Raw genomic sequence first — 25345 nt, 5'->3', positions numbered from 1 at the left:
AATCAAACGCGCGTAATACGCGAGTTACCTGTTACATTTGCTTTTATTTGTGTATACATTATTTAATTTAGGACTTTTTATCTCATCCTTTTTTGGGGTTGCATATGAATAGAGATTAGCTCCATGCATGTTTAGTGCCTCGATGTGGAGAGTGGCTATGTGCTTTTGACAATCATTTGGTAATTCAGCACATGAATAAAGGCCTACTTTATCAGTTATTTCCTCGTACTAATCTTCTAGTTTGTCCAGCTCTATTACCATCCTTTTCTTGTCTTAACACAATAGATTTCCTTTGGTTTTTTTGGTCACAGTAGCACTCTTGTCACTTAATGCTTACTTTGCACTTTTGATTGTGAGTGGTGCCACTGGTAAATCATGAAAGAACAACAAAGTTCAGTAAGTCAGCAGAATGTTCCTGTGAGGTGAATGGGAACCAGCACAAAGTACAGTACTGTACTGGGGTGTGAAGAAACTTCATCCAGATCGTGTTGGACCAGAAATCGTTCGTATTTTGTGTAGTCTGTTCCCAGATTAGTGAATTGTACAAAAAGAAAATCATGTGCAAGCGCATGTCAGCTGAGGAATATCTGAATATATTGGTAAGTCATTTCGTGGGTGGCTCAGTCCAGAAATAGATTTTTAGGATCAAACCCTCATTTAACTTCTGATAAACATATTGTCCAAAAAAATATTCAATGCACCTAGATCAAACCACTGATACATTTATGTTGTCAACTGTGAATTCATGGTTTAGACTTTGGAGGCTTCATTTTGAGTATGACATTAGCAGTCTTATGAATCACATTGTTATCTCTTTTAAGTAATATAACAAGATATCACAAACTTAAGTCACTCTGTTTATGTGCTGCACAGGTTTGAAAGCTTTATCACAAAAGGGAAAGAATTTTGAGGTTTAGGTAATGCATGTAAATTTCATTTATTCTTGCTGTAATATTTTCTTATGCTCATTATTGTGAACTGCACATGATTTAATATAGTACAGTACAGTATTGTATTTATACAATATACTGTATATACAGGTATGGGACCATTTACCCGACATCCAGGTACCCATAATGCTCCAAAAAGCGGCTATGTTCTGGAATGAATTATTTAAATAATAATTCCCGAGTGGGGATATTTCCAGCCACTCCCAACCTGTGAGGTTCTATGTTATTTTATGGTTACTTTTTAAATAGTAATTTTGAGTAGATACTGTACATTTAATTTACTTTCTTTTCTTTTTTTTTTTTACTCAGTAACATGCACACACAATCCTACATACAAAAAGTGCATAAAGAATTGATTGATTGGGTAGAATATGCAGAGAGAATTAAAAGTAATACTTATCATAAGGTATAAAGTTTTAAGTGTTTATGAGTGTCCACCATGAAGCTTTGTAGAAAGTGTGTGAAGCTTAGAGGGTCCATGGCAGAGGAACAATGCTAGGGACTCTGCTGTGTTGCTAAGGTGACTGCAACGCATTTTGTGCACTAGTATAATTTTTACTATTTTTATGCTTTCATTAATTCTATTTATATGGTTGTGTTATTGATGTTTATATGCCAACAATTTTAAGTTTTAATGATACAGTGTACAGTTAAAGTTACTTTAGAAGTGAATCTAGTGATCTGAACAGAGGCTTCACAACCAGTTACAGTGACCCCTCGGTTAACGAACTCAATCCGTTCCAGAAGGTCGTTCGTTAACCGAAAAATTCGTTAACCGAAACCATTGTTTCAATGGGTTTTTGGGTAATTGGTTCCAGCTCACCGAAAATTTCCTAAATTCAACAAAAATGGTAGAAAAGTTCACTTACTTTGAGGTGTGTATGTAGAAGGCTCCTGGATGATGGTGATGATGTGCATTTGAAGTGGGAGGTGGAGGAGGAGAAGGGAGAAGAGAAGGCATTGGGGTGGAAGAGAAGTCACCCCATGTCACCATTTCACCCATAAAATTTTAGTTCTCTTGGTGTATTTCAAGATTATTTTCTTTAAATCAACACTGCACTGCATTATATATTGTCAATATGTAAAATAATTTTCAAAATGACCAATAATTTGCTTGGAAACACAGATAAAAGGCGTTTAGTTGAAGAGAGTCTCAAGCAAGATGTTACTTCCACTGAAAACAGAGAGAGACTAACGCCTGTTTACTGTGTTAAGAGGCTGGATGCCGCGCATTAAACTAGTCACTTTACCTTCAATTATGTTCAATAATTGTTAAAATGACTAAAAAATTGAATATTAAACTTTTAAAATTGTTGAATAGTATAAACTTCTTGATATTTACTAAAATAGTAAGGAATTTAAGCCCTAGAACCGATTAATGTATTGGCGGACTGATACTAAAGCTGGTTGCCCGGTCAGTACAAGCGAAAACATGTTGAGGTCGGTTCGTAAGAAATTCGTTAACCGAATTTTTGTTCGTTAACCGAATTGAAGATCTTTATGGAAGACAGTTCGTTAACCGAAATTTCGTTAACCGAGGCGTTCATTAAACGAGGGGTCACTGTACAGGGGTTTTATTTACTTTGTAGGTTTGACTCTCCAAATTCCAGAAAAATCGCCCATTCGGCAACCCCCAGGTCCCAAGCATGCCTGATAAATGATTCCATACCTGTGTGTGTGCGTGTTTTTTCTTTGTTAAAAATAATGACATATACTGTACTATTAATTTTTATGAATGTAAACGTGATTATAGGGTAGTCTAATTTTAGATTACTTACCTGTTATTTTTTTTATTCAGGGCCGAGCAAAGGGAGATTTTGATGTGAAAGAGTTTCATAATGATTTACGGGAGACCTGTATTGACCTGATGTCCCGCTACACTTATGCATCTTGTACTCCAATCCCTAGAAGGTAATGCCATTACTCAAATTCATGTTGACTGCTTCGGTATGTTTAATGAGACTAGACAGTAGGAACATTATAGAATCTAGGAATGCATGAAGAAGTGTGTGTGTAAACTTTAATAACAGATAAAGTAAGTTAGATAGATAGAAGGAAAGCTGTGAAGCGATGCACTGTTTTATTGTAATAAGAGATTCTGACAGTATAAAAAAAGGTGTAAATGACGTGGTTATGAGTGTTACTGGTCACTGGTTGAAAGACTGCAATTTTATAGTCCTGTTGGGATACAGCCCAGCCTAATTATTAGGAAAGGGGCTGTTCTAATGGGCCCTGTTAAGAAGTCCTATTTCTAATGATTAGATTAGTTTATGTTGGGGTTCAGTAAATTGTGATCAGTTTGATCTATAACTGCATTGTTCAAAACAGACCACTGTACTTTATAATGAACTTCAATTATTTATTTATTTTTTAATAATTAATTGAGCATGTATGGATCTCAGGGGTGCAGTTGCTAAAATGCTCGTGGCAGGAGGCTTGGATCAAACATGGATGGTGGGCAACAAGATAATAACTATCACAACCTCTGGATGTTCACAAAGGCCTCTTCGAAGTGGCCTTTGTGATAAGTGCATACAGTTCTGCAGTGTGGACAAGAGTGAGTAGTATTTTATGACTTATTGTAACTTGTACTGTGGATTCTGTCATTTTGTCATATCGACATTGTGCCGTAGAATTGTCCCAGGAATACATCCTGCAATTTACTGCACGTATTTGAGAATCACCTTGTATATAGTATATGCAAATAAGTTGCATATTCAATGTTGTAATTGAACATGACATTCTTTAATTTAACCAGGTGGCACTCTCCCTGAGCCATGCACTTCCATTGGCACAAATGTCAGCCGCAGGCGACATCGTTCTGAACTACACAGGACTATATCACATGAGGTAAGTTACCGTATTCGGTATTTAAGGCACACAGCCATATAAGACGCAGCCCCCCCATTTTAGGAGGGAGTACAGTATTTAGGAAAAACTTTTGTATGTATTTTCCTCCTTTAGCCATAGTTTTTTGGGGGTTTTTAAATATTATATATACAGTTCCAGTAAAGGTGAGGATTAGATAAAACTAATACCAATAAATAACTTACAAAAAAATACTGTATTGCCAAACCAGGAATTAAGATCCAAATGAAAGTTTAACACAGTCGCCATTTGCATATACAGGTTGTACCTCTCTAGTCCGGCAACCTCGGGACCTGACCAGTGCCGGACCATGGAAATTCACCCTTTTCCTGGATAGATAGTGACTTGTGCTTATGCTTGGAAGCAGTAGCACCACTTTCTCTGCATCATGGTCTCTTTGAAGACATATTGAAGGGTTAAATGTCGTATAGTAGCTTCTCAAATTTTAATTCAACATATTTTATTGGAACACATAAAAAAAAAAAAAAAAAATTTTGACGGTGGAAACTTGAATTTCGACGGGTTTGAACGGTCCGCCAACGTGCAGACGACGTGCATAATCGTGTAAACAGCGTCATTTCTCTTATGTACAAAAGATTCATTATTGTTTATTACTGAATGTCTTTTTTATTGAATTAATGTTTATGTGTGCAAAATGAGCAATACAATTCATTAATAATACGTAGAATATTAAAACACACGAGGAAATGAGATGGCATTGTTTTCATTAATTACAAAACCAGTGACTGATTGGTTCTACATATAAAACAAGAAAAGTTTGACCCTGGTTGTAGCTGTAGTAAAATTAATATGGTTGTTTTAAGTAATGTTATTTAATATTAATAAATGGAACAATAGAAGTAGCTAACGATAATGGTAAAGAAGAAAGAGAGATCGCTTATGTAAGTGCGCACACGTGAAAACATATCGTCATTACTTTACATAAGAATATGAAAGCAACACTTATTTACTGTTCATATATATTTTAATTAATGTTTCTGAATTTGTTTTTATTGAATTAATGTTTGTGTGTGCAAAATTAACAATACAATTTATTAATACAGGTTGTACCTCTCTAGTCCGGCATTCTGTGGTCCGGAAACTCCTGTGGTCCGGAACGATTTTAGTTTGTCCAATAGGTAGATAGGCAGTTTTTTTACTTATCTGAATTATTATTATTATTACAGGAGTATTAAATTTTTGCCCCTCAGGCCCCAATGTGGGTCAGTGACCTATGCCCGGGTGGGCTAATCCCCTTAAAAAAAAAAAAAAGCCGCGGGAAATTAAGGTTTGTTTACATCCGGCAGTTCGGCTGCTCTCTCTCTCTCTCTCTCTGCTTGTCTATACAGAGTACAACATTTAACCCTTCAATATATATGAGCAGTAAATAAGTGTTGCTTTCATATTCTTATGTAGAGCAATGACGATATATTTTCACATGTGCGCACTTACATACGAGCAGTCTCACTTTTTTTTCACCATTAATGGTTAGCTACTTATATTGTTCCATTTATTAACATTAAATAACATTACAGGTACTTCAAGCAGCCATATTCATTTTTTACATTAATTTTACTACAGCTAAACTCAGGGTCTTATTTTCTTCAGTTTTATATGTAGAACCAATCAGTAACTGGTTTTGTAAGCTTTAACATAAACAATGCCGGCAGCCGTCTCGTCTCCTCTAATATTCCACGTATTATTAATAAATTGTATTGTTAATTTTGCACACACGTACATTAATTCAATAAAAACAAATTCAGAAACATTAATTAAAATATATATGAACAGTAAATAAGTGTTGCTTTCATATTCTTATGTAAAGTAATGACGATATGTTTTCACGTGTGCGCATGCGCACTTACATATGCGATCTCTCTTTTTCTTTACCATTATCGTTAGCTACTTCTATTGTTCCATTTATTAACATTAAATAACATTACTTAAAACAACCATATTAATTTTACTACAGCTACAACCAAGGTCTTATTTTCTTCAGTTTTATATGTAGAACCAGTCAGTCACTGGTTTTGTAATCAACGAAAACAATGCTGTGTCATTTCCTCGTGTGTTTTAATATTCTACGTATTATTAATGAATTCTATTGCTCATTTTGCACATTCAGTAATAAACAACAATGAATCTTTTGTACATAAAAGAAATGACGCTGTTTACACGATTATGCACGTCGTCTGCACGTTGGCGGGCCGTTCAAACCCATCGAAATTCAAGTTTCCGCCGTCAAAATTTTTATTTATTTATTTTTTTGTGTGTTCCAATAAAATACGTTAAGAATTAAAAACTCGCGAAATTTGAGAAGCTACTATATGACATTTAACCCTTCAATATGTCTTCAAAGAGACCATGATGCAGAGAAAGTGGTGCTAGTGCTTCCAGGCATAAGCACAAGTCACTATCTATCCAGGAAAAGGGTGAATTTCCATGGTCCGGCACCGGTCAGGTCCCGAGGTTGCCGGACTAGAGAGGTACAACCTGTAATACGTGGAATATTAAAACACACGAGAAGACGAGACGGCTCCCGGCATTGTTTTGTTAAAGCTTACAAATCCAGTGACTGATTGGCTCTACATATAAAACTGAAGAAAATAAGACCCTGATTGTAGCTGTAGTAAAATTAATGTAAGAAAAGTAGTATAGTTGTTTGAAGTACCTGTAATGTTATTTAATGTTAATAAATGGAACAATATAAGTAGCTAACAATTAATGGTAAAAAAAAAGTGAGACTGCTCGTATATAAGTGCGCACATGTGAAAACATATCGTCATTACTCTACATAAGAATATGAAAGCAACACTTACTTACTGCTCATATATATTGAAGGGTTAAATGTTGTACTCTGTATAGACAAGCAGAGAGAGAGAGAGAGAGCAGCTGAACTGCCGGGTGTAAACAAACCTTAATTTCCCGCGGCTTTGTTTTTTGTTTTTTTTCGGGGATTAGCCCACCCAGGCATAGGTCACTGACCCACATTGGGGCCTGAGGGGCAAGAATTTGATACTCGTGTAATAATAATAGATAAGTAAAAAAAAAAATAAAAAAAAAAAAAAAAAAAAAAAAGCTGCCTATCTACCTATTGGACAAACTAAAATCGTTCCGGACAACGGGAGTTTCCGGACCACAGAATGCCGGACTAGAGAGGTACAACCTGTACTCCCTGCTTCACCATAGCACTGGAGACCAGCTACCTCCACTAATTCCCTCAACGCTCCCCTCCCACATGCTGCATCCTCCTCCCTCTTCCCCCTGAGCCAGCTAACTCTAGTGCAAAGAAATGTATATTCCCTTTATGTGCTTGCTCTTCGGACAATTATTTCTTTTCTTTTTTCACAATATGTATGTAGGGTGGTATGTGCATGTAACTGAGTAAAAATAAGTTAACAAAGTTATGTATATATACCTGAAAATGCGAGTTGAAAGACAACCAAAACACCTCCCAGTTTGGCCCACAAGCTTGATGGTTACAGTAACAAGCCTAACCTGGCTACAATGCAGCCAGCGATGTTAACAGATGCAGGCGTGAAAAGAAAGTTCTCTGTAAATCTTCATTTGTATCAGGTATTTGTAGATTTAAAAATAAATGTTGCAGGTATGGCATTACTAGATTGTAATGCTTGTAAGAGTTCAGAAATGGTTACTGCTTAGCTACCTGTGAAGTGTTGGGTATCTGCCATATGGATGTTAATCATCTCAGGTTATCATCATCAGTACAGTAGTTTTAAATCAAGCTTTTATGTGTACAATAATTATTTTTATTAATTAAAAATAATAATTATGTGTTTAAGTACCGTATATCTCGGCTTATAAGACGGAATTTGAACATTAAAAAAATCTGCCCAAAGTTAGGGGGTCGTCTAAACCACCAAGTATAAAATTCTTACCTCTTAGATATTGTGGTTTAGTGTGTCAAGAGTGGTGATGGAAACATCGTAAGCCACTCACAAGGTCTTACCACTAATTATTTTATACTGAAACTTACGTTTGGCAAGCTGGATTCAAATTAAGATTACCGGTATATTAAAATAATAAAAATGTATTATAAACCTGTCTAACATACCATAAAAGAGAATTATACCCCTGTAATAAACACAGCTATCATCACACACCCCTCCCCACGCCCCCCACCCCCCATTTGCCAGTGAGGAGACAAGAAAGGGAAAGTGACCGCGAGATTGGGCTATTTTTAGCCGTGGAGGTGGTCAGTAATGCATATCGGTATATTTACTGATAATAATACTTATCTCCTATAAATAATTAATTTAAAATTTATTTTTTTACAAGGAATATTCAGTAAATGACTGCATTAATTCTTGAAACTACTGACAGTTAAATACAGACGCTTAAGTGACGTCACTAGTGTTTACACTACACCAGCTGGTAACATTTGATGCCATTACTTGAAGTGAATTGGCCTTATTTTAAGTAACTAAAAATAAATACAAAAAGTAAAAAAAAGATCAAAAGTGAGAAATAATATACTATATGTATGTTGTGTTGTCAAAGTTAGAGGAACAATTCAAACTGCAATTGGGTGTAAATGAGGCAGAAAGTCAGGTCAGCGCTGAACCTGGGACTTGGTCACAATTTTCGTGATGCCATATGGCAGCAGGGTCAACCATTAGACAACACATTATGCTTCCAATATCTTCCCAGGCGGTAGTATCTACCTGTTTGGTAGCTGCCTACTACCTACACAATTTTTAGTAATATTACTTTGATACATGATAAATTAGACAATGAAAATAAACATCAAATTTAATTACCAAGAACCTTCCCATTGGCAGCTGTAAGAAGAGGGGGAGATGGGCTATTTTTGTCCCGTCTTTGTGTCTGAAGTGGCCAGTAATACCATGTATTTACTGATCATAATACTTATCTCCTATAAATAATTAATTTAAAATTTATTTTTTACATAGAATATTCAGTAAATGACTTTTAAATAAATAAACAAATAATTCGGTAAATCTATTTCAAGTAAATGGAAAATAAGCAAACAAATGTTATTTACCACCACCCTTCCCTCTGGCTCAGGGTGAGGTGGAGGGGAGATAAAGAAGGCTATTTATAGCCCGTCTTTGTGTCTGAAGTGACCAGTACCCTAATGCACCATAAATAATTCATTTAACATTTATTTTTTGTACATATATTTTGTTGTATATATATGTACAGTGGGGTATGCTATAACGAATCTAATTGGTTCTAGAACCTTGTTCGTTATAGCATTCGTTCGTTATAGGATTAATCCGTTCCAGGCCCCCAAATACAACCACTTAACACTGAAAAATATAATATAAAATTGTAAAAATTGTAAAAAAGTGCATAAATATGCATCGAAACCCCTGAAATAAAGAATATCATTAATACTTGTAATAAAAAACAATAAATTAGTAAAAAAAAAAAAAAAAAATTTTTTTTTTTTAAATGTTCGTTGTAGAGTTTCGTTCGTTATAGCATTCTCAATTTTATAGGTAAAACCGTTCATTATAGGAATATTCGTAGTAGGATCCGTTCGTTATAGCATACCCCACTGTATATATATACTGTATATACAGTATTACCCCGCCTAACGCGGTTTCACTTAGCGCGTTTTATCATATACGCGGTGCCTCGCCAGAGCTGAACTTTCACTTAACACGGATTTTTTCATCATATACGCGGTGAGTGTCCGGCTCGAGACGCTATTTTTAGATCTTTAGTCATTGCATAGTGGTAAAAGGTGTTAATTGTTTTTCATCAAAAAACTGAGAGCGCATATTTATCCATTTTATAACGGTCATTGCCTGTACAGTGGTCCCTCGGTTAACGAACGCCTCGGTTAATGAACGCCTCGGTTAACGAAATTTCGGTTAACGAACTGCCTCCCATAAGATTCTTAAATTCGGTTAACGAATTTCTTACGAACCGACCTCAACATGTTTTCGCTTGCACTGGCCGGTCAACCAGCTTTAGTATTAGTCCACCAATACATTAATCGGTTCTAGGGCTTAAATTCCTTACTATTTTAGTAAATATCAAGAGGCTTATACTATTCAATAATTTTAAAAGTTTAATATTCAATTTTTTAGTCATTTTAACAATTATTGAACCTAATTGAAGGTAAAGTGACTAGTTTAATGCGCGGCATCCAGCCTCTTAACACAGCAAACAGGCGTTAGTCTCTCTCTGTTTTCACTGGAGGTAACATCTTGCTTGAGACTCTCTTCAACTAAACGCTTTTTTTCTGTTTCCAAGCAAATTATTGGTCATTTTGAAATATATTTTACATATTGACAATATATAATGCAGTGCAGTGTTGATTTAAAGAAAATAATCTTGAAATACACCAAGAGAACTAAAATTTTATGGGTGAAATGGTGCGACTTCTCTTCCACCCCAATGCCTTCTCTTCTTCCTTCTCCTCCACCACCATTCTAATTCCCATCATCATCATCATCCAGGAGCCTTCTACATACACACCTCAAAGTAAGTGAACTTTTCTACCATTTTTGTTGAATTTAGGCAATTTTCGGTGAGCTGGAACCAATTACCCAAAAACCCACTGAAACAATGGTTTCGGTTAACGAATTTTTCAGTTAACGAACAACCTGCTGGAACGGATTGTGTTCGTTAACCGAGGGACCACTGTACTGGCATATATTCATTCCACTAAAAGGAATTCTGTTAAAAGGAATGATTACTGTACCCTAATACCTGTGGTGGCCACACCTAAGACCATTAGATGCAGTATCTGTTAGATGCTGTAGTTTCACTGTAGTGTCAACTTCCTACAGCTGAAGACATGAGTACCCAAGCATCATGAACTTTCATTTCCATGGATTTTCTGTCCATTGCCGTCTACGTTGACTCTTATGAAATTATACGGTTTACTTACATATCATTACTATAATTTGTGTTCTCTGTCTTGTCTAGGCTTTTATATTTATCTACTAATATTACTGTTTACGATGATGTGGCTTCTCATATCAAAATTTTTTTTATCTGTAGGCCAAGTATAAGCCCCAGAGTAAAGATGACTTGCACATGCGCACTGTAAAGAGAGACTGTGGAGATGGCCTCACTCCTCTAGTTGACCAAGGCAAGTACAATGTTCTGTTCTCATAATTTATTCTTTTTTGTTATATTTTTATATTTGAGGGTGTATGTTGCCCGGAGAATGTTCCTTTGCAAACAGGTATTGATTATTAACTTGATAACTTCAAATGTAATTCAACCCTTGGTACTCTTGGCATGTTATACATTTGTGTTTGTCCCATAAATGAAACTGTTACCAATTTTCAGCAATAACATGAAAATATCTCTGCTTATGAGGATTGGCTCATCCAGTGAAGAAGAATTAAGAAAATGTGAAGAAAGACACAAATGTAAACAGTTTAAACAAATAAAAAAACTTGCAAGTTCTGAAGACAATATGTTGATTTAGAAGGTACTGTATATAATGGCAAATCCTTAAAATGAATTGGGTCAAGTATGAAAAATATTATTTTTGAAAATTAGCACAATTTTATTTTACACTTGTTGTTTACTGCAAATTGTTGTACAGCAAAAGGACTTTCAGAAAAATTCCAGTCCTTTAAACAAATATACCTTAAGTGTCAATGATAGAGTTTTATAAATACAAAGCATAAATCAATACTGGTATTGGTATAACCTTTGAAAATCTGTGATTTTTTGTGTGTGTGAATTTTGAAGATACATGTTTCATCTTATCAAGCTCTTTGTAAGAGTTTACGTTAGCCATTGATATAAAATAATAGCACACACGTACAGCACGCCCTTAAAATTTGCGGGGGTTAGGTTCTCAAAATGGCCACGAATAGCCAAATCCGTGAACAACATTTGCTGACCAAGGGAAGGTATATATTTACTTGTGTGCAAAGAAATGTATACAGTAAAGCCTCGCTTAACGTCGTGGTTCCGTTCCTGAAAACCATGACATTAACAGAAATAACGTTAACTGAATCAATTCTCCCCATAAGAAATAGGTAAAATACAGGAGTTACGTTCCCCAGCTTCCCTTTGCCCCATAAAATACAATACATATACATAAATTAAATGGAATTTTTGTAGAAAATAGTACAGTGGTCCCTCGGTTAACGAGCACAATCCGTTCTAGAAGGTTGCTTGTTAACCGAAAAACTCGTTAACCGAAACCATTGTTTCAATGGGTTTTTGGGTAATTGGTTCCAGCTCACCGATAATTGCCTAAGTTCAACAAAAAGGGTAGAAACGTACACTTACTTTGAGGTGTGTATGTAGAAGGCTCCTGGATGATGATGATGATGGGAATTAGAATGGGGGTGGAGGAGAAGGGAGAAGAGAAGGCATTGGGGTGGAAGAGGAGTCACCCCATGGTGCCATTTCACCCATAAAATTTTAGTTCTCTTGGTGTAATTCAAGATTATTTTCTTTAAATCAACACTGCACTACATTATATATTGTCAATATGTAAAATAAATATCAAAATGACCAATAACTTTCTTGGAAACACAGAAAAAAAGCGTTTGGATGAAGAGAGTCTCAAGCAAGATGTTACCTCCACTGAAAAGAGAGAGAGACTAACGCCTGTTTGGTGTGTTGCCAGGCTGGATGGATTGCCAGAAACTAGTTTCTTTTCCTTCAATTATGTTCAATAATTGTTAAAATTACTAAAATATTTAATATTAAACTTTTAAAATTATTGAATACTGTAAACTTCTTGATAATTACTAAAATGGTAAGGAATATAAGCCCTAGAACCGATTACTGTATTGGCGGACTAATACTACAGCTGGTGGACCGCCAAATGCAAGCGAAAACATGTGGAGATCGGCTCGTAAGAAACTCGTTAATCGAGGGATTGCTCGTTAACCGAAGTTAAGAATCTTATGGAAGGTAATTCGTTAACCGAAATCTCGTTAACCGAGGCGCTCGTTAACCGAGGCGCTCGTTAACCGAGGGACCACTGTATATATTATTGTAAGGTGTTTTCTTGAAGGGAAGGAGAAACACCGTGTAGCGGCTGAGAACTTTAATGTAGAGATCCGAGCTACAAGCCTGACAGGCGGCAACTGACGCCGCAGACTCTCTACTACCAGAGGTTGCCAGGTAGCGCCAACATAATAATGTCTACATCTTACAATTATACATCCAAAAAGATAAATAAACTAAATCATTTTGTATTGTACTCACTGATAGGCTGAGGTGGAGCGAGTGTGTGGTGGGTAGTGGAGAGGAGGAGGGTGGCGAGTCATTGAGGCCCAGAGGGTGGCTCTTCCTCCTGCTCTGACTGGGTGAGAGAGGGTGATGCACCGTACAAAATAGTCCGTGACGACGTTGTACCGAATCGGCGGGACGTTGTCCGAATCAAGGGTATCTAAAGAGTAGCGACGTTATAACGAAACAACGTTGTCAGGGGCAACGATAAACGAGGACTTACTGTATTCCCTTTGTGTTTGCCCTTAGGACAATTATTTCTTTTACCTGTATTGTATATACTGTATGTGTGTGTGTGTGTGTGTGTGTGTGTGTGTGTGTGTGTGTGTGTGTGTGTGTGGGCACACACACACACACAACACACAAATAAATAATAATGGGAAAATCCTCTCTCAAATAATGAGAAACAAGACAACAAAACATATTAAAAATGTGAGTCTACCCTCAAGTCAACTTGCTTTGTTATAACAGAAGAAGTTCATACATGAGGCAGGTGATCTGGTACCATTGTATGAGGAAAAGTTGACATATGTTTTCAATGGCTAGTTTTTGTAAGATATATGATTGGAGATTGCTAACAATACATTTATTGAATGGTTTATAACTTCATTAGTGATAATGTGTAAAATGTGGGAATAGTATTATTTTGAGAAATATATGGCATTGCTGCAGAATGATTCATAACTGGGGTTCCAGACGAATATAATCGATTCTTCACACTGTTGACTACAACGAGTATCTTCTATGCTTAATGACACATTCATTATAAATCATAATTAGCGCGACTGTAAATCTGAAGCTGCAGAATGCATTTGTATAATATGCAGGACTTTTTCTAGGTAATCTGATGAATAATTGCATTAAAGTTTAATACAGTGATCCCTCGGTTAACGAACGCCTCGGTTAACGAAATTTTGGTTAACGAATTACCTTCCATAAGAATCTTCAACTCGATTAACGAACAAAAATTCGGTTAACGAAATCCTTACGAAATCGTGTCAACATGATTTCGCCTGCTTTCGCCTGCTCACCAGCTGGAGTATTAGTCTGCCAATACAGTAATCGGTTTTTGGGCTTAAATTCGTTACCATTTGAGTAAATATCAAGAAGGTTGTACCATTCAATAATTATCCAAGTCTTATATTAAAATTTTTAGTCATTTTAACAATTATTTAACATAATTGAAATACAGGGAACTAGTTTTTAGCACTCCAAACAGCCACTTAACTCACCCAGAATGGCTTCAGTTTGTGTGTCTGCTCAGTGGAGGAAGCATCTTGCTTGAGACTCTCTTGAACATAAACTATTTTTATATTTTTACAGAACAATTATTGGTCATTCTGAAATTTATTTTACATATTGACAATATATAGTGCAGTGCAGTGTTGATTTAAAGAAAATAATCTTGAATTGCACCAAGTAAACTTAAAATTTTTTGGGTGAAATGGCGGCATGAAGCTTGGGGTGATTTCTCTTCACCCCGCTGCCTTCTCTTCTCCCTTCTCCTCCACCCCCACTTCTAATTCCCATCATCATCATCAGCAACCAGGAGCCTTCTACATACACACCTCAAAGTAAGTGTACTTTACTGCATTTATTTTTACTTTGTATGTAATTTTCGGTGAGCTGGAACCAATTACCCCAAATCCCATTGAAACAATGGTTTTGGTTAACGAAATTTTCGGTTAACGAACGATCTTCTGGAACGAATTGTGTTCGTTACCCGAGGGACCACTGTATGTTAAATAAATTTCAGAATAACCAATAATTGTACTGTAAAAATGTAAAAATTCTCTGTGTTCAAGAAACCCACAAGCAAGATGTTTCCTCCTCTGTACAGAGAGTTAAACAGATGCCTTGGTGGGTGAGTGAAGTGGCTGATGGGCCCACCAAAAACTAGTTCCCTGTACTGCATATATTATCAAATACGTATGTTAAATAAATGTTAAAATGACTAATAATTTTAATATAAAACTTGCAAAAATATTAAAGAGTGCCACCTTCTTGATATTTACTCCAATGGAAACAAATGTAAGCCTAGAACCAATTACCCTGTACTGTATTGGCGGACTAGCCTACCAGCCGATGCGCAAGCCAAACATGTTGTCGTAAGGATTTCGTTAATCAAATCTTTGTTCGTTAACCGAATTGAAGATTCTTACGGAAGATAATTCTTTAACCGAACCGTTCGTTAACCGAGGGACCACTGTACATGGTAAAAATTTCAATCACATAGTGAAAAAAATTAAAGAAATATTCTTTTTAGAATTGGCTGAAAATTTCCATTTTGTACAAAAAATAAATCATGTCAATTATTTCCAAACTAATGGTCATAATTAAACTTGCACAAAATCAGTTTTATGATTTCACATAAATTTTTAAATAACTGAAGATACTGTATATGCAGTAAGCCCTCAAAGATCTGGACCCAGAAAATCCAGATTTCAGAAGGTTCAGACAAAATATGGGGGTTCTGGGACTAAGAAGCATTTCCAAAACAGAGCAAAGATCATCTTCGGCCCATGTAACTAAGATGTCAGCGCGTGGGACACAGGTGCCCGAGGAGGTGGGAAACATAACAGTTCTCAATTGTGGCTTGTAAGAATAATATTGCACTCATTCTGGTAATGATACAATGTTTTTTATTACAGTATGTTAATGTATGTAAATGCAAATGGTGTACGTGTATATACAGCATGTCCTTCAAATTCGCAGGGGTTAGGTTCTCAAAATGGTTGCAAATCGCCAAATCCGCGAATAACATTTGCTAAGAAGGGGGGGGGGGTACATTTTTACTTGTGTGCAAAGAAATGTATATTCCCTTTATGTTTTAGCCCTTAGGACAATGCTTTGTTATTAATAAATCACGGAGTAGACTTTAGGGTAGACTCACATTCTTAATAAATTTGTTTCTGATTGTTTGTGGGAGGATTTTTCCCATTATTATTCATTTGCATGTGTTTTGTGGGTGTGTTTCTACACACACACACACACACACACACACACACACACACACACACACACATACATACATACATATACAATTCAGGTATAGAAAATTGCTGTCTCTAGAACAAATGGCACTCTGTCCTGGCCGGAAAAATGCCGGCAACTTTAAAACTACCCACAAACATTCTTGGGTACATCCAGGGTGTCATCCACGAATAATAGAGGACTGCGAAATAAAAATCCATGAATTATCCGGGCGTACTGTAATTTGTTTATGACTGTACTCGTCACTGTTTTCAAATTTGACTAAAAGATAGGTATATTTCTGCCATATTTCGATCGTATGCCTGGCAACAGGTGCGAGTAAGGGCAGTGAGTGACTTCTAGTTAAAGTGTTGTCTGCTGTTAAAACTCTCCTCATTTTCTGCCATATTTCATTGGATTTACTGTTATTATTAGTGTTTACTGATAAGAGTGATTAATCATGATATATAAAGTAAGTGGTGATGTGAAGAGAAAGCATATACATTTATCTGTTGTGCAGAAACAAGAGTTAATGAAGAAGTTAGAGTTTGGTGTGTCCATGGTTCATGTCTGTGATGAATAGGGCATTAAGAAACAAACTGTGTCAGACATATGTAAGGCCAAGGATAAACTTACCGCATTTGCACTGAAGTATGATGTTGATGGTGCCAGTACATTTGCATCTTTTAACATTGTTGGTGGCATTGTAGCCAGGTTAAACCCATCACTGTAACCAACATACTCCTGGGCCAAGTTCTGAGGTGTTATGGTTGTTTTTCAACTCGTATTTTCAGGGAGATATACGTAATTTTTTTTTTTTTTTTTTTCATGCACACCATCCTGCAAACATATTGTATTGTGAAAAGAAAGTAAGAGAAATAATTGTCATAAAGTCAAACATATAAAGCGAATATACATTTCTTTGCACGCAAGTTAGCTTGCTCAGTGGGGGAGTGGGAGGAGGGTGCAGAGTGTAAGGGGTGGGGAGCGTTGCTAGGGAATCGGTGGAGCTAGCGTCCCAGCTGGTCTCCATTGCTATGGTGAAGCAGAGAGTGTATGCAAATGGTGACTGTGTTAAACTTTCTTTTGGATTTTGTTTACTGGTTTGGCAATACAGTAAACCCTTGTTATTCATGGGGGTTAGGCTTCAAGGAATGGCGTGAATAGGCAAAACCGCGAACAGCAACTTAAAACTACCTTAGTGTACTACTGTATACCGACACCAAACAACAGACCAGCCGCGGCAGCACTCATTCCCTCTTTTAACTTATCTAATAATTCAACATTCTTTGTCAGGGCCATCTCTGACTTCTGCCTTTTACATTTCACTCCACAAGCATCACTAGCACTGACACAAGACAATCTTTTAGGGGCCATTTCATACAGAAACACTAAAGTTTTGAGAAAACAACACGAGATGCTGCTTGGGATGACTCGTTGTGCTGCAGGAACAGGCTCGCAAGTTAGCCGCCATCTGCTTACTGCCAATTGTCGAAATTGTGAATCGCAAACCCGCAAATGGCAAGGGTCTATTGTACAGTATATTTTTTTTAACTTATTTATTGGTGTTAGTTTTATTTATTCCTCACATTTGCTAGTGTATATTATTTTCAGAAAACTATGGCTGCAGGAGGAAAGTACACACAAAAGCTTTTCTTAAATACTCCCTGCTAAAATGGGGGGGGTGGTCTTTTATGTTCCGTCAAGTACTGGATTGTATTTTTTTTTTTTTTTTGTCATTCTTTATAATTTTTATACATTTTGTACATTCGCTGGAAGATCCAGACAATCGACTTTTTCGGACAAGTGGTCCCCCCTTTTAGTCCAGATCTTTGAGGTTTTTTTTTTTTTTTAAGGGCATTAGCCCACCCAGGCACGGGTATATATAAAAGATATAAAAGTCAATAGGATGATACCCTTAACACCACACCTACATACCTGTTATCCACAAATTTCTATGTTTACATTAATCTCAGCGAGGTTGATAGCTGCAGTATTAAAGAATACCAAAACAAAATGATGTTACACTCTCTGTAAAAATGTCTTAAGGCTTATAAGCACAACTAAAACAGCAACAACTGTATTAGGCAGGAAGCAGTGATGTGGTGGCTGTTGACACTGTAGTACAGTACATAATGCTTTATCAGTGAGGGCAAGAGCCTGTTTAGTGTACTGGTAGTCTCATTTTCTATACCTGTAGCGATGCAAGACCAACCACAAACAATGTAACCCTTCAGCTCTGATAACTGCAGACTGTATGCAGTTTCCACTACCTTGTTAGGCTAGCTTTTGGAGTGAAAATTCTCATATTTAGAGTCCATCTCAGTTTATAAGATGGTTTTGGGGGTAAAAAACTAAGGGCTGGAATTCATCTCGGCTTTTAAAATGGGACCATAAGAAAAAAATAGATCCCATTTTGAGATAATTCACATTACGAACATTCTCTATGAGCACATACCCATTCATTCATTTATTGGGATTTTGCTACATCCGTCAGTACTTCGGACATCAGAACCACGATTCATTCTTGATTACAGTCTATTATGACCTTAAGTTTTCTTTGGATTTGAGCTATTTCATGGATTTTATATTTGTTCAACATTTCTGAAGTACAGTAAGTGTCATGGGAAATTTGGTGTTAAGTTAAAAATACTATAAATACTTTTCATAAATCACTTCAAAACGCAAACTTATTTGTATCTTTTAGAAATAGAGGTACTTAATACATTATTATCAGCAGATGATGGTGTTGGATGGTCAGGTGGAGGATTAGGTGAATCCTCTGATGCAGACTCAGTTGAGCGCTTGGTGTATGGCAATAACGTTGGACCTGGTGCTGCTGCTAACAACGTGAACAAACCAGAAGAACCTCACTTGTGTGCCTGCTGGTGTCAGGGATGGGCTGAAATTTATATTAGACAACCCACTGGTAAGTTTTCTTTTATTGTACTGACTTAATTTTATGGCAGATATAAAAATACTATTTAAAGTTGTGGTCATGTCGATTTGTCATTATTAAATGCTTTCATGTTAAGCTTGATGTGTGTACTTGAATACAGTGGGGTATGCTATAACGAACGGATTCTACTACGAATATTCCTATAACGAACGGTTTTACCTATGAAATTGAGATTGCTATAACGAACACAACTCCTACAACGAACACGGATGAATACGGGACTATTTCGTCTGGCGCATGAATATTGTTGTACCACGGCTCACAACAAGAGCGTCAGGCGCCATATTGGTTCATTGTGTAGTCAGTGCACCACTGAACTTGTTGAAATTTCGTCTTTTGATGTGGAAATTCGTGTTATTTTTATAACCATTTTGTTATACAAGTGTACAATTGTAACAATGAATCGTCAAAAGCGAGTGAGAAAGCTAATAACCCTTGAAACTAAGAAATAAATTATGAATAAACAGACAAAGTGCCTGTAAGACAGTCACCAAAGAGGGCTAGGAAGGATGACTCCTCTCCTTCCACCTCTTCTCCATAATTCTCTCCTCCCTCCTCCTCCTCTGCCTCCTGTCCTGCATGCTAACAACACTAAGGTAAGATAAAGTACCGTATTTTTTACAATTTCCACAGAAATTTTTCAGTGTTAAGTGGTTGTATTTGGGGGCCTGGAACGGATTAATCCCATAACGAACGAATGCTATAACGAACGAGGTTCTAGAACCAATTAGATTCGTTATAGCATACCCCACTGTACACAGACAAACACATACACACACAAGTAGTTCCTAGGGTTGTGTAGCTTTTATAGAGTGGATGAAAGAATTGTGGCTTTAACTCTGCACAGATCTTACAAGTTGAGCACGTTCTTTTCACATCTTTAATAGAAAAGGGGAGATTTCTTAATCTGACAAACTGGAGCAAACTGTAGCAAACGAGTAACCCCGAGATGACAGAGTCCATTTTGAATATCGGAAAGAGTTGATGTTGATGTAGAAGAACAGCAGAAGGCACGTGTGAGGGTATCAGGGGCCACATTATCCTTGCCTGGTCGGTATTGTATGGTGTAACTGAATGATGCCAATTCCATTCTCCATTCCTGTATTTTGTTATTCTTGATTTTTTGTGCGCTTACGGTTATTAAGCATAAAGGCAACTGAACGATGATCAGTAAGCAGAGTAAAATGATGTCGAGCTAGAAAGTGACTCCATTTATGCATTGCTTCTATGAGAGCTGTGGCCTTCTTTTCAATACGGGGATAGTGCAATTCACTACCTTGCAGGGTCCAGGACATAAAGGTTACAGGTCAGCCTCCTTGGTTCAGTACAGCAAGATAGCTACTTCTGAGGCATCACATTCAACCACAGATGGGAGGCTTACATCTGTGGATTGAAGTGTAGTATTTTCCAGTTGTTTCTTGATGGGGTTGAAGGCTGATATGGCTGAATCTTAGCATTTATCAGAAGTTGTATTTTATCAGAGAAATGAGGTATCCATATTGCAAACATTCCAAGGGCTCTGCAAAGGGAACCTAGATTTGTTGGAGGAGGGAGTTCTTAGGACAAAGTCCCTCTGGATCAGGTTTGTTGGTGCCATTCCAACCCAGTAGCTAAGGATGTTGATTATTTTCACCGATCATATGGACTTGGATTTGTTTAAAATTAAATTTTTACTGTTCACAGTGTTAAGGAACTTTTGGAGATTATTAAATTTGGGAATACTTTTTTTTTCCAGTACGGTAGTGTTACTACGTTTGATTTTTTACACTATAAATAGTCATTTTTTATCTAAAGTTCGAGGCCAGAGAAACTTGCGATCTTAACATTCGCACACCAATTCTTAGTAAGAATAGCATGGGGGAACAGTTGCCCGTCAGTGGTTGATGTTTACCAAATATTTAGTTATAATACCCATTCTTATAATAAACTTATTCTTAGCGGATAGGAATATTGCAATAAAAAAGTATGGGAAGTTGTATTATTACGTGAAATAAAACAAGCAGTGATACGATAGCATAACGGAAAGTAAAATAGAGACGGCTTAGTGAAAGTGAAGCTCTTGAGAGGTGGCTAGATTTTTGTTTTCACAAAAGCTATCCTAATAAGTGACGATATGAGGTTGGACTTGGGCATCAGAAATCATCGTCAGAGGAACACCGTGCCAGCAGACTTGTCTTGGTTTGTCGGCATTAGGCAGTGGACTTCTGGAAAAGGCTTGTTTTCACTGACGTAAATTTTTCACTTTAGTATTCTGTCCACCCACCTTCTTTGTTGATAACGGCATTAAGTCTTTCGGGAATTGGTCTAACAAGGTTGCGGAGGATTTTATGTTTGGCCCTAAATACCTCCCATTCTGCCTTAGTGTAGGCGAACAACTCTGCAGACGTTTTTTCCCTCTTAGGCTTCCAAGTGTTCACAATATTCGCCCATAAATTTTCCAAAGGGTTCATATCAGCCCCCCGACTAGGCCAATCCAGCAGCTGCAAATTCTCACGGTCAACAAGCCACTGCTGGACAACTCTAGCCTTGTGTATGTAGCACCGGTCATGAACGAAAACAATAGGTCCAGGGGGAGGGCAAGAAAAAATTCTCCAAAATGTCCAGATATTTTTGCACTGTAAATCTCCTGTTGATTTAAACCAAGTCCCCCACACCATGGACAGACATATAGCCCCACACATTACAGGTGCTGCTTCTGCTACGAGCCTCCTCGTAAATATGCTCAAGGTCATACCTTTGTGAGAAAATTTCAGCTGTTAACCCTTAAAAGCCCCGGGTTAGGGTGCTGCTAGCAGTAACACCCCCCCCCAAAAAAATAAATAAATAAAAAAATAGTTACTTTAACAAAAATAATAATAATAATAAAAATGGCGGGAAAATAGGCGGACGTTCTGGAACGTCACCCGAGGCATGCTGGTCGGACGTTCTGGAACATCATCCGGGGCCTAAGAGTTATTGTCATGATGCATTATAATTTGTGTAACTATCAATATTACTGGAAACCTTTACTTTAATTATCTTCAAATTACTTTGGCTTAATATATAACTAGCAACTTAATGGGTTCCAATTTGGTATTTTATTAAGAATACAGCTGTACAAATAAATACACATAGTCATTATCGACATGTGCCTTGCCGAGAGAGTAGAGGTAGCACTGTAGTATTTATTTATATTATAGGATTGGATTAGTAGTTTTGGAAAGTCTAAAAAGCAGGATTATTTGATTTATAACCTTTGCATATAATTTACCCGGTACATACAGTAATTTCTGAAATATTACCATAAGTGTAAAAATTCATAAATGGTCAAACCTTTGTATTGGTGTGTTTTATTGCATTTGTTAATTGGTGCTCTAGACAAAATGATAAATTATTGTTACCTAGTGTTGTTGCGCCTCCACATGTGTATTCTGCCATGATTGGTCGATGCAAAGGTTTTATCGTCTGTGAAGACAACTGTGTCCCAGAATTCCAGCGACTGGACAGCATATCGATGAGCGATATGATTCTTGGCGGGAATCCTGTGGTGGATACCCGCCTCATGAAGCCACCTCCGGTCAGGTCTAACGCTCATGTCCAGCCGCAGATCTTCGCTAATTGCAACAGCATTAGTGAAAGGGTCGTCCTCAGCTGCTCTCAAGATCCTTGCATCGTCTTCAGGAGTAATCACTCGTGGCCAGGGATGTCTCTCTCAATCAAAAAGAAAATGCTGATTAAAAGCCACTAATTTTTTATGCTAAGTAAATATATTTGATTGCCTGTGTAATCACCAATAATATGTCAGTCTGATCAGTACTTACCAAGGTCATTCAGGTTGCCACTCTCCTCCCATCTTCTAATCCCCTTGATTACAGTAGCAGCTGATATTCCAAGCTCACGGGATATGGCTCGGATAGAGAGTCCAGCTTCTCGTAGGCCCACAAGGCGACTTCTCAAAGCTAACTGGGTGTCATGGCGGTTATCTTGAAGTCTAAGAGCTTTCTGTTGAATTCTATGATTTCTAGGGTCGCGACAATACCTTGAGTAAGTTTTAATTAACTGTCGACACTTGTTATGTGATAAACAAGCAAATTATCATTGTTTTCACTGTATTGTATTGTATTCCATTTAGGGGCGGATGCATTTATATCTTTAAACACTTGGTTTTTTACGTCATATGTCATTATTAATTTCATTACTTGTGAAAATAAAGGATAAGGTGTGTGTGTGTGTATGCGTTCGTGCACGCAAAGAGGTCCTTTGGGTTTACCCAGTGCGAGGCTAGGTCGAAATCTGACACGACAGCATATGGTTTCATTATACGCTATTATTGCAAAAACATTCAGTTGTTGAGAAGGATATTTATGCCATAGTTGAAGCAATTAGAAAATGGAGAAACTTCTTGTCTGGCAGGCACTTTACCCTAGTAACTGATCCGAGGTCTGTAACGTTTCATTCAGAGAATTCAAGTAAGAAAAAAAATGACGATTCTTTGTTGGAGAGTTAATCTCTCCTGCTATGATTATGACATTGTCTATTGCCCCGGCAAAGAGAATATGCCATTGTCTATTGCCCCGGCAAAGAGAATATGCCAGCCATCTGACACCTTACCAAGAACTTTCTGTTCAGCTGTCAACTTTAACACGTTGAAAAGTCTTCATGAACAGTTATGTCACCTGGGAGTTATCCGAATGGTACATTTTATCCGTATTCGTAACTTACCCTACTCTTTGGAAGATGTTAGTAGGATCTGTTCCTGTCAAACATCTACCAAGTCAAAGCCTCATCTACAGAGCTGACACGGCTACTCTGATCAAATCCACTTAACCCTTTGAACGTCTAAACATAGATTTCAAGGGACCGCTACCATCTGTTTCGAAAAATTGCTACCTCCTGACTGTGATTAATGAAAATTCACGATTTTGCGTGTGATGATATGACTGCTGGTACTGTTATACATTGCCTGCACCAAATATTTAGCTTATTTGGCATGCTGGTATATATCCATTCTGATAGGGGCCCATCATTTATGAGCACAGAACTCAAAAACTTCTTATGCAGCCATGGAGTGGCAATGAGTCGGACAGACTCATTAGTTGAGTTGGAACACATCAAGTCAGAACTCTCCGACAGTGACAGTCTCTGCCAGCACCAGCTAACCAGGAGGAGGAGGAGATGGTTCACGACCCGACTCCTAGTACCTCATACGCACCACCCCACAACCGTGAAGTGTTAGCAGTTTGTGAATTTTGGAAGGAATATAATATTAAAAATACAGTGGACAGAATTGTTGATGGATGGCATAAGACTAATGTTACAACAGTGCTACATGCAGGGAAGCGTTTGTTCCCTGTTGGAGCAAACAAGCTCTGCGACATCCACCCTATATTGGGTGCCTGGGGACATCCAGGACTGTCATGCCACCGAGAGACTGATTTGGCCCGCCTCTGCATTGGCCATACAAGGCTGACTTATGGATTTTTAATGGAGAGGGCACCCCCTCCCCATTGTGACGACTGCCTGGTCCCATTGACTGTCCAACACCTCCTGGTGGAGTGCCTCAGTCTCAGAGATCTCCATTGTAAGCACCTCTCCTGGTGCCTGGGGAGGGGGGGGGCGGTTCTGGGGGAGGGTGGGTAACGTGGGATGGGACGTCCTCTCCTTTGTGGAGGAAATCAGCCTTCTACACAAGCTTTGAGTTTTATTTATTAACATTTAAATGGTTTTTATGAAAGTTCTATGTTATTTATTGTGTTTTTACCTTGAATTATTTTATTTTAGTCTTTTCCGCCTTAATTTTAATCTGACAACATATGACGTAAGTTGGTGCGTTGCCAGGGATGTAATTACCACAATCAAACAATCAATCGGTCAATTGCTAACCCTGAGGTAAGTGAGCAGAGCAGACCAAGGCAAGCAAGGAGAGGCAGCCCATGGCAGCAACACCAATGGCCACAGTGGAGGCAGCTCGGTCAGTCCCAGCACCGGGATTTTTTAATGTTCAAGCAGAAGATTTACAAGGAATCATTGATCAATGCTAACAGCAACCGACAATTGAAGAAATGTTAGAAGAGAATGAAGACCAACAAGAACAGCAAGCAACAGAAGAGGAGGATGTTAAGTTTGGTGAACCTACAACACACCAGCTGACTGATGTGCTCACAAGTATCGCACGTCTCAGTGAACAGCTATAAGAATACGATAGCAGGCCTCATGCTCAGAACCATATCTGCCCTGTCCTTGATAAGGTTATGGAGGAATATAAGGCCTTGTACATGTCCGGTGTTAATGCTCGTTGGCAGGCCCTTATTACTTTGTACCTTCGCAAGGCTCAGCCTGTTAATGCCTTGGCAAACATCACTTTAGGAGATGATGATGGCACCACCGATGATGATATTGAAGTGTT

At 37.6% G+C, this 25345-nt stretch overlaps 1 protein-coding gene across 5 annotated transcripts in view; it reads left to right on the top strand.

Moving 5' to 3' along the window:
* Positions 1 to 25345, top strand: part of LOC121871778 (tuberin-like) — a 286863-nt gene that overhangs the window by 200862 nt on the left and 60656 nt on the right. For all 5 annotated transcript variants that reach the window (XM_042374251.1, XM_042374253.1, XM_042374252.1 and 2 more), the window contains 5 exons: positions 2749 to 2861; positions 3353 to 3507; positions 3709 to 3800; positions 10821 to 10911; positions 18742 to 18930. In XM_042374251.1, coding sequence (XP_042230185.1) covers positions 2749 to 2861; positions 3353 to 3507; positions 3709 to 3800; positions 10821 to 10911; positions 18742 to 18930 — 640 coding nt within the window. The remainder of the gene's footprint in view (positions 1 to 2748; positions 2862 to 3352; positions 3508 to 3708; positions 3801 to 10820; positions 10912 to 18741; positions 18931 to 25345) is intronic.

This window comes from Homarus americanus, unplaced genomic scaffold (assembly GCF_018991925.1).
Source record: "Homarus americanus isolate GMGI-L3 unplaced genomic scaffold, GMGI_Hamer_2.0 scaffold39675, whole genome shotgun sequence".
NCBI classification, from domain to species: Eukaryota; Metazoa; Arthropoda; class Malacostraca; order Decapoda; family Nephropidae; genus Homarus; species Homarus americanus.
Note: the sequence above shows the minus strand (reverse complement) of the source record. Positions and strands in the feature narration are given on the sequence as shown.